The sequence below is a fragment of the Salminus brasiliensis genome, chromosome 9, assembly GCF_030463535.1.
Source record: "Salminus brasiliensis chromosome 9, fSalBra1.hap2, whole genome shotgun sequence".
Taxonomy (NCBI): Eukaryota; Metazoa; Chordata; class Actinopteri; order Characiformes; family Bryconidae; genus Salminus; species Salminus brasiliensis.
The window spans coordinates 16,222,870-16,233,930 of record NC_132886.1 but is presented as its reverse complement, the minus strand read 5'-3'; the positions used below and the strand labels follow the sequence as shown (position 1 = coordinate 16,233,930).

The window sequence follows — 11,061 nt, the reverse complement described above, 5'->3', positions numbered from 1 at the left end:
AGGACTGGTAAGAGGGTCATGGACACCCAGGGCTTATTGATGCAACCCATGGAGGCCATACCTCACAATCTACAGGACTTAATTGATACCAGACACCACAGGACACCTTCAGAGGTCTTGTGGAGTCTTGTTAGAAAATCATTGCTGGCTAATACACTCTCTGTTACTTTAGCTTGAATAGGCAGGGCTAAACAAAGTGTGTTGCTTGTTCAGATGCTAAATCATGCTTGATGTTTACAATACTACACTCCAGGTTAAATTTCTACAGCCTTCACTGATGACAACAGGAGATCTGCATTTAATCAGTGTTGCCACATCTATATTGTTTACAAGGGACAGACACGTGAATCGACTAAAAAAAGGGGAGAGAAGGTAGTGGGGAGGTGGTGAGGTTCTGCAAAACAGCTTTACTCTTGAGGCAAGTCCTTATCATTTGATATCCATGTTTGTCCTGTTTTTTATTCACAGAAATATGATCCATGTGACGCTCCAGGATAATGAAAAAAAAAACTTGACAAAAAGCCAAAAAAACAAACAACAGAAAACCTATGACCAATTGAAGACTTGTTGTCACCAGTTGGTGTGTGTGTGTGTGTGTGTGTGTGTGTATGTGTGTATGTCCCAGATAACATGCCCATGTGGCGCCTGCAAGGTGAGCCCAATTGGGAAACAGAAAATTGTGTCCATGTGTTCCATGTTGGCCCCACATATGCATGCCCAGGGTCAATGATGAACCCTGGAGGGGTAAAATGTGGGCCCCATCTGGGTTGTACACTTCACATGGTACCTAGATGGGACCAATGGGAGATTTTGGTGGGTTGTAACAATAGGTCCTATTTGGGAAGCCTATCTGGGTCCCAGTAACAACGTATGTACAAACCCACTCAGAGCCCATGCCCAACTTGAACCCACCTAGCCCACGTTCCACCCATGTGCATGTTGTGTGACAATTTGGATCTCCTTCAAAGTAACTAATTAAGAAACTATTGAGATATTGACATCCATTCACATTTCTGTCTATAAGGTCAGTACATTTCAATGTATCAAATAAATGAATGTCAATTTAAAACAGGTCACGCAACAGCTGCAATGACCTTACACCACTTACACAGTACTGTAAAATGGATACGTTCACAGAGCAAATATTAGTTAAAGGATGGTGCTAGTCTTAGAACCAAAAATAACTCCTCTTCCTCAAAGTACGTTTTAAACAGGCCGGCTCGGCAAACACCACAGGTAAATGCGCCACACCTAAACCAAGCTCAGTGTTCAAATGAGCAGCATACATAGTCCATGATGGTCTGTGCACTTTACTGTTTTAATTGGTCTAAAATAGTGCTGAAAACACATGGTTTAGTTCTTACCTAAAACAAAAATACTTCATATTCTTCATATATCAGCCTAAGAAAGCTTATTAGACTTTAAATAGCTTATCATTTTTCACACATTTTGTCCTTGAGTCATACAGATAAGAAAATTACTCCATTATCAATCAGAAAATCCCCCTTTTTAGCCTTGTTAGTTCCTGGTCATAGTTCTTAGGATTCATTATAACACTCATATTGTGTGTTTCCATAAGCTGCCATCAAAGTGAAATTATTTTTGTCAGCTCTCCATGCACCAGCAGTATGGGAAAGTTAATATTACTTTAAACTTGGTCCAAATGCTAGGGCGACCAAAAAAAAAGAGGACACTGGGGACACACATGTATCCAAGTAGGTCTAAGTTATTTGTTAAACTGAAAAGAGGCGTCTGGCTAAAGAAGTGAATGTGGATGTATTAATGTGCATTAACATACTGTAGTTCATTAACATACTGTTAACATACTGTAGATGATTTGAGAGGTACTTCTACCCTCACACATACACACTGGTCCCCAACGGTCCTACAACTTAGGCATACTTGATACCTTCCAGAAACAGCATCCTAACAATGGTGGAGACCTGTGTGTCCCCAGCGTTCTCTCTTTTGAAAACAAATTTATGGTCACCTGAGCATTTGGATCAGATGTTTTTAAGATGATGATCATCACACATTTAATTAGATGTATTCAGGATTTTGACTGGCACTGCATGACATCTTTTACCTATAAGCCAATTTAAACTCCTTTTAAATAATGTAGCAGATGAGGGCTGTATATAACTTTCCTAAGCTGGTCTAATGGTCTCATTTAACTTTGTGCTTTATGTGTTTCATTTGTTTAATCGTTTTAAACATTACATTTAGTCTTCATTAGTACATTAGTGTTCATTGATATCATTTCCTTATTTTCATTTTGTTGTAAATGTGAATATATTTGTTTTTCTACAGGGGGGAGGCCACTGTAAATCGGTCCTTTGTTTCAGTGGGTTATATTCCCTTATATAAACTACAGTAAATAATAATAACAATTAATCAAGACAATGCTACATTTGTTCCCACTCAACATATGAATGAAAAACAACGCTCAGCTAGCTCAGAGATGCTAGGTATGGAAGAAAAAGCTGAGTTCAACCTCCCTTTAGTTACAGATTATTGAAATGTGCAAGTAAACACAGTCATACGAACACTCGTCTAAAAACTGAATGTGACATTACCATCTCAGGGACAGACATGGATTCCATACCTGAGAAGATTTTCATCATTCTGCTTGGTATCCCCCCATGAGTACCTGCATGTTTGGTCTTATTGACTTTAAGGCAATGGCCTAATTTTGACAGTTCTGTCAAACTTCAACACAAAACCTCCTTTGTCCTTTACTGCCCAGGAATTCCTGCAATCTGTCGCTTGACAAGGCTTTTCATCCGACAAACATCCAGCACTTTTCAGAGACGGTCTCTGTGGTAAAGGCCAGAATGATGAATATGCACAGTGCTACATGAACGTAGGTGTTGTTTATATGCATTGGGCATCAGCTGGCAGAACCATTATTTCCATCAAAGAGACTAGTGTACGTAGAGCAGTATTGATGCTCATAGGTTTGGTGACTCATTTGGTGCCAGTAAACTGTGAAGGAAGTAAAAGATATAAATAGATTATGGGTTGTAAAAGGTCATGTGGTACCAGTTTAAACATGCATGTGTCTCCATGCAGGGTAAATAGTATTGGTCAGACATTACAATGACTTTGCGGAAAAAAAGAACTTCGTTAAGTGTGGTTGGGGTTCCTCTGAGGTGTTTTCGCAGGGGTAAAATGATACCTGGTTGTTATCAAAATGGACTGGGGATGGTCTGGATGGACCACTCTTAGGTCTGCAGTTGCTATGGAGACTGAAAACTGTTAGCAAAGTGCCCCAAGCCTTGTTTACTTTAATGTGTGTGTGTGTTTGTGTAACTAGGGGAATCCAGGTGCAGTGTGTAAGATATGATATTGACAGAATGTGGCACCTGCCCAGTGTTTGGAAAATATTAACACACTTCTCGGCCACTTGCTATACTGGGGAATAAAGCAATTATTAATATGATTTCCATCAAGCCATGTTACATCACACTTTCTGTCTGTGCTATATTAGAGATCTATCTTAACTAATACAGTTGATTATGGCAAATCTTAATAAATTAGAAATAAAGGCATACATATTAATGGATGCTATATACTGTATATTGGAACTGCTTTCCATCAACTATCACTCTGCTGTGCTCCACACTACTACAAAAAAGGTTTGGAGATGGTCCAACGACCCAGTTGACTAGCTATCACAATTTGACTCACTCTTGTCAACTGGGTCTCAGATTTTTACACTTGGCCATTTTTCCTGCTTCCAATACCTCTACTGTAGATAATGAAGATAAGGATAATAGGATAATGAATAACTCACTTTATCTGTGACCCTTCACCTGGTAGTAATGTTATGGCTGATCGGTGTATGCACTGCATATATATATATGTATCATGTTTCAATCTTGCTTCACTTTACTTTTGCACTATTTACTGTTTGGTAGATGCTGAACTGAATTAGTTGAGCAAAGACAGTATATCTTTCTATTAATAATTCTATCAAATCTAACTATCCATGAATGTTGAATGGAACATGTTTTTAATCAAAACGATCAAAAGAACTGCCTTAAGAGGCAAAAAGAGAACCATTTTATTACATTAAAATGTTTCATACAAACAATGCATACACACTAGTTCATATTGCTTCAGACATAAGTTTTTTTCTTTTTTTGAAAACAACTTTGTAACAAAATGTAAGTACAACATTTATGAAAATATATAAATCTCTAAACAGGGATTTTCAGTCCTGACTATACAAAGAATACAATAAACACATTCAGTACCAGTATGTCAACTATGTTTTGCAAACATGAATAGAATTAAAAGTCATTCAAGTCACATAACGTACAATATGCCATGTACTGCTCTCATAGTGACACATTCAGATATACTCTAAAACTAGCATTCCAATACAATATGGACTTCTTCTTAAACTTCTTAGCAAAGGTAATACATTTCTTCTATTATATCTAACGTAAGTCACACTGGGAGGTACAATAAAGCCAAAAAGATGGTATTCAATTAAGTCACAAATGATAACACAATTATTTTTTTAAATATATATATATATATATATATATATATATATATATATATATATATATATATATATATATATATATATATAAAGGAACGGCTAACACAAGAAAGGAAAGAAACTTTGGCAAAGTACATTATCATATTTCTGAGTTTCGAAAATTTGCACTTTGAGGGGTGAAGTTGAGCAAACCTGAATAATGCTACAGGTTATCAGTTGTAAATGGGCCTATTTCTCAACAATTCCAGAGGTAAACATACAATTTGTCGGAATAGCCCTTAGAGTTATGGAGGAGATAGAATAGGGCATGACTGGTAAAATTTGTTTAGCATGCCAGAATATACCCATAACTGAAGGCAAAATGCAAATCTTCACAGGCCATACCAAACCACCAGTTTGAAGATGAATATTTGAGTCAAGTCAACTGTGGTAAACAACTGCTCAAAAATAAAGTGCAATCCCTAAAACTGGCTTGTTGCAACCTTTGTTTTTATCAACATATATTTATATGTTTCTATGCAAGTCATCTATTACATGAAAATACAACATGTTCTTTTTCAACTATCACACATTCACACTTCACCTCACTAGGGACATGAAAAACAGCTACAAACAAAACTTGGCATAACTTATGACACCACTTGTTAAGGCGTAGATACTCCTGGCGAGATGCTACACACAATGCTCAAATGTTAAATACTTTGTAATGGTTTCATCCAACTACCAATATGCAACATTTTCAGCTTGCGATAAATTCAATTTCATCCTTGTTTTCAGTTTAATAGCGTAAATGCAGTAACATAACCCTATAAACAGCCTTTTTAATAGTGTTTCCTGAAATAATAACACTGCGATGATCGGCAATTTTGAATGAATCAAATTTGTTATTCTTTGTTTCTTTGTCATAGTGTGTTTTATTGTATTGATGAATATCAGTATCAAGATAGTTTTGTTTTACAAATTCCCTGCATCTTTTTAGTCATTAGTATTTGTAAGAAAAACTTCTTAAAATCCAGGCACTCTCTTTGATTGCATTAAGCACAACATAACATTGTTGAAGAGTTGCACAAATTGCAGCAGCCAAAATAGATATGTACACATGTACACGTTTCATTTTTCATATAGTTTCAGAAGACATTAAGAAGAAAAGAGATGACTGAACATTAAAAAAGCAACAATGGCAGCAAATGTTTAATGGTTAAAAATATATAACATTTCTATGTGTTTCTGTATAAATTAACAATATGGCTTGATTTAAATTAAACAATGCATCTGAAATATATCATACTCCTCTACATAAGAAAAAACATGGTAAAGCCCATCAGAATGGTTAGAGCATTATAAAAATCATTGTAGTATTTCTATGTTGATCAAAAGAAATTGCACATGTAATATGCTGTGTGGTATCAGCTGATGAGGGACAACAGAATGAAAGTGGCTTGGCTGAGTGCAGCTTGATAGCAATTGGCCAGTAACAACTGTGTGGAACCCAGAGGACTGATTTGTGCAACTGAACAAGTCACAAGGTTGCTGTAAACAAGAATCAACTGCATCCAAATCTGGCCCCGTTCACATACATACCCTCTTCTCATCCTGAAGAGGGCACTCTCACTGCAGTACCTCACTCTTTTTAGTGGGTGTTGTCGTCTCTGGTTCCCCACTGTCTGAGACATTGATGGGGCTATCTCTAGAGAAGACCTCAGTGGACTCCCTCCACACGCAATCAGCAATGGTCTTGAAGGCATTGGTGCTACACTTGGGTCGTACTTTCTGTGAGGCATTGTTAACGATCTGGCGGCTGTTGGAGGTGGCTATCTTGATTTTGAGGGCTGCATCCACGCGGTCCACGACTGTATAGGTGCCAATGCTACCATCCTCAAAGCCGACAATAATGTTGAGTGCTCGTTGTGACAGGCACAAGTAGGTTGGTGTCTTGTAGAGAGAACAGGTACCGATACTTTTCCCATCAGCGAGTCGCATGACAATCAAGCTAGAAACTACGCCTGCGTCATCATCTTCATCACAGTTGCGGAAACAGATGTACACCAAGTACCGTCCGTCTCGTGACAGCTTCTGCCTCCATATGATGCCAGCAGCATGGACTAGGCGAAGTTTGCCACTGTGCAAGTCGAGGACATTAATGTTCTCGTCTCCTTTAGACACAATTCCCAGCTTTCCATTTGGCGAGATTTGGAAGTCTTCCAAATTCTTCAAGAAGTTGCTTGGTAGCTGCACCCTTCTACACACAGACTCATCAGCTACACTCCAAATGAAAACAGTCTCTGTTGAGGTGATGAAGACCACATAGTCTGGACTGTCGGGAATTAGCCTAAAATTGACGATCGTGATGCCGTCATCGCAGATAAACTTCTTGGATACACTGCCTGACCACAAGCTAACGGCCAACAGCTTGTTTTTACTTGTGCCAACTAGGAAAGTGTTTGCTGTGGTGATGAGAGCATGCTGGAGGGTTACCAGGATGTTGCACACCTTGTGTCCGGTCGCAAGTCTCCAGACACGAGAAGCATTCTGTTCGCAAAGAGAAACTACAAACTGGTCGTTGTGGGTGATGAGCAGTTGGGATATCTTTTGGCCATTAATGCGGAAGATATTGTCACCTGTGGTTGTCTGCCAGATGTATTGGCTACATTTGTCATCAGATGTGACCATGAGGTCCCCAGATGTGGTGAGAACACAGTTCTCCACGAGCCCTTCATGCTTAAACACCATCTCGATGAAACCTGTGCTGAAGTTCCACTTGTGAATGGCTTCAGAACCATCCATTGTGTAAACAAAGTCTTCCCTGCCTGATAGCTGAACACTTTGGATCCGTTTTCCTGTTTTGTCAATGTTTGACATTGCTGTTATGATGTCAATGTCCCAAACAGAGAGAACCCCACTGCTAGCTACAGACAAGAGCAGGTTGTGATGTACTGACTTGATCAGCTTGACAATGGCTCCTGATATCTCAATTAAGCTAGCCATGCACTGCCCACTGTCTCTTCTCCACACAAATATGGATGAGGTGTTTTCCATGGATGCAACAATACTTTGGCCGTTTTTCGAGAGCACTGCGGCCACAAATTTCTCAGTGCGTTTGGCCTTGAACTTCTCTACCATCTTCCAAAGCTTGGTGTCAAGCACTTCAATGCTTCTTGCTTTGCAAATTAGGATGGACCTTTGATCTTCAGACAGTTCTATGCCTACCACCTCACTCTCATCACCTCGACAATCATAGTCCTCCATAAGCCTGGGATTTGTGACATCTTTGGTATTCCACACAGAAAGACTACCCTCGTTGTCAATCATCACCATCTGATGGATTGTGTCAAGAACCAGGATGGACTTCACAAATCCGCCAGAAAACTCAGAGGTCATTGTGGCAAGCTTGTCTCCACTTCCAAGGTGGAATATAGTAGTGGTGTTTAGGTATTGCCCACAGAATGCATACATTCCATCTGGGGAGCATTCAACACAAGTTACCTCATACCAGCAATGAAACTGATACAAGGGCCAGCCATAGAGCAAGTCAATCACGTTGACGTCCTTGCTGGCCTCCAACCAAGCTAAGGCATGGTGGCTGGACAAGGTAAATCCATTGATGAATGCTACCCCTCCTGTGATACCACAGTGCTTTGAGCCTTTAACATCCACTTCTGACAACAAGCAGGACTTATGGTTGTCATAAATGAGTAGTGTGTTTTTTGTGGTGGCGACCACAAGGTACTTCTCATCAGTGGTGAGCTTCACCCCAAGCACAACTGATCTCGCTGTGTCGATCTGTCTCAGCAGCTGTCTGCTCTCAACATCCCATGTACTGACGGAGCCGTCCTCCAGAGCAACAATTACAATGTTTGGAGCCAGCGTGGGTAGAATCTCCACAATCTGCATGTAGCTGGTGCACAGCGGGAGTCTCTCAGGACTGTAAGTGACATCCATAGAGGAGTGCAGCGGCACTATGGAGCAATATTTGGGCCCGTCCTTGTCACACTCCAGCAAAAGGTGTCGGAGTTTAGGGAGGGATGTAACCACGGGAAGAAGCCTTTGCTGAAGCTCAGCAGACAGTGATGCAGGGTTCTTGGTCACTTTGACCTTTATACTACGTAGTGTGCTGGCAAGAAACTTGAGCTCCTTTTCTTGCGTGTAGGTATAAGCCATGTCAATGTCTGTCAGTGCTTTATCAAATTGCCCAATTTTGATCATGGTATACAGCCAACTGAAGTTCATGATTACACCATACATGAGGTCATCCGTTCGGCCACTCCTTGTCAAATGAAACAGCAATTCTGTCATTTTTCTGTGATTGACAAAGAAGATGTCTGGCTCAAGTAGATTGCACTGGAACACCCAGGGTTGCTCAGGAGTTTGTCGGTCGTAAGAGTGCTTGTCGGCAGAGGCTTTGTCATGGCCGTGAAGGCTCTGTTGGTGATGAGGGTTTCGGTGCTGAGAGATGTTTAATGAGGCAAAGTGATTGTTGTCGCAGTGGAAGATCTTCTTTCTGCCGCCTGCCCATGCTCCGAGGAAGTACTCAGCCAAAAGGCTGTGCATCTGATGCACATCCTCTTCATTACTGAGGTACAGTTTTTGTGCAATGAGATGCAGGTGCCGGTTTGCCCACACCATCAGGGTTACGTTACGAACTTGTCGCTCCACCAGGTAACCTTCCAGCTCCTCTTTCAGTTGAGCAATGAGATCATATGAGATTCGGAGTGGACTCTTCAGATTTGAGCTGACCATGATGTCTCCAAGTACACTATTGTCCAAAGACAATATGTCCTCCAATTCCACCTCTGTCAACCCTGCACGTGCCATTGTAATGTAGCCCAGCGCACGGAAGACAAATCGAGACCCCAGCTTATTCTCAATGGAAAAGAACAGCTGCTCTATACTCTCGTGCACTGTAGAGCACAGGGACTTGTCGTCTACGTCTTTGTGTGACCGCCAGTGTACTACCTCACGATAGATAAGGTTGACAAACATGGGCAGTGTACACTTAGCCAGTGCTTCGTTTACATATATCTGTTGACCTGAGGTTACCTTTCTTTTGACACTCAGAAGTTGTTGTTTGAGTGTCTGGCTACATGCCTTGCGATCCCTTTGCATCAGTTCTACATAACAGTCCTCATCATGAATCAGGCAACGCAACTTCTGCAGTATCCCATGCTTGTTGGGCAGGGTTGATACCACAATGCGGACCGTACGAGGCAGGTGGATAGGCAGCCACCACAGCTTACGGGCATCGTCGGCATCTGACAGCTGTTCCAAGGCATCCAGGATAATGACTAGGGGACGGTGGAAGGATGACTCTCCCAGAAGGTTAACCAGCAATTCCCTCATCTCCTGGATCTTGTTTGGTAGAAAATGAATCAAGCAACGGTAGTTGATGGCAATCTGCTCACAGATACTTTGGAGCAAGTTGCGGAGGTCTGTAGAAAGGTCAGAGGAGCCAATGAAGCGAACAATGACCACGGGATCTGTTTCTGGACCCATTTCTTTCTGAAGACATGAGTAGGCCTGGGGAAACAAACAAGAATAATTGTTTGGTGATTCAGTTACTTCAGCACAGTGAAATTATTTTCCATGAATGTGCGGAGTTAACTCATCTTTCAGACAGGTCATTTTGGCTTAAAAGCACAATCTTTAATCCACCTTCAAATAATGACACATCTTGAAATGAAGCACATTTCGTCAGACAAACAAAGAAACTGTATATTGTTGTGTAATGTTAAACAGGACCTTGTATCCTGTTGCTGTAATGACACAGTTCAGTCGGGTGTGAAATGCTTGTGACGTAGAGCGATGTGTGTAGAAGCTTGATTCAGGCAAACAGAACTAGACTAAATACCATCTACTTATGTACTAAAACCAGGTTAACTGTCCTTGACAAAACCTATGTGTAGCTAGGAGGGAGGAAAACAAGGATAATGTCAGAATAAACCTAATAATAATAGGCAATAATCAATAACAGCAATTGCAGATCTCTTGCTCTACTGTGACAATGGTTTTCCTCAGCCAATTCCTCTCTACTCCTTTATTCTCTCAGCCTTTTTATTCATGAGTGTGTGTGTGTATATATATATATATATATATATATATGTATATATATATATATATATACATGCCTTTTTTGTACATGAACATATGAAAGTAGCCCAATGTGAATATTTTATTAAGTGTGTGTACATATGCCCATGTTTAATGCAAGCTCATTAAAATGGTTTATGCCACACATTTCAATTCTAATGTGGCACGCTACATTCGGTTTCTCTCCCTGCATTCATACATTAACACTGAATGAGCACATTCTACTCAAAAAATACAACATTGTGATTGTTTAGCACAGTTTTATATTGAGATATCTTCACAGAAATGCTTAAATGGATGTTTTGGCCAGTTATATAAAAATATATAATAAATAGACCACTGTAAATATGATTAACAGGAGGCGCACCTGGCCTTGAATGGCTTGCCAGTGCAAATTAATTTAATTAAATTAACTATTAACTCTATAAATTAGACCATTAGTCCATCCTAAATAAGAAATTACT

At 40.2% G+C, this 11,061-nt stretch overlaps 1 protein-coding gene across 3 annotated transcripts in view; it reads right to left on the bottom strand.

The window, feature by feature from the left end:
- Positions 1-4,614: 4,614 nt before the first annotated feature.
- Positions 4,615-11,061, bottom strand: part of nwd2 (NACHT and WD repeat domain containing 2) — a 61,636-nt gene continuing 55,189 nt past the window's right edge. For all 3 annotated transcript variants that reach the window (XM_072687583.1, XM_072687582.1, XM_072687584.1), the window contains one exon: positions 4,615-10,027. In XM_072687583.1, the coding sequence (XP_072543684.1) occupies positions 6,122-10,027 (3,906 nt within the window). In that variant the 3' untranslated portion in view covers positions 4,615-6,121. The remainder of the gene's footprint in view (positions 10,028-11,061) is intronic.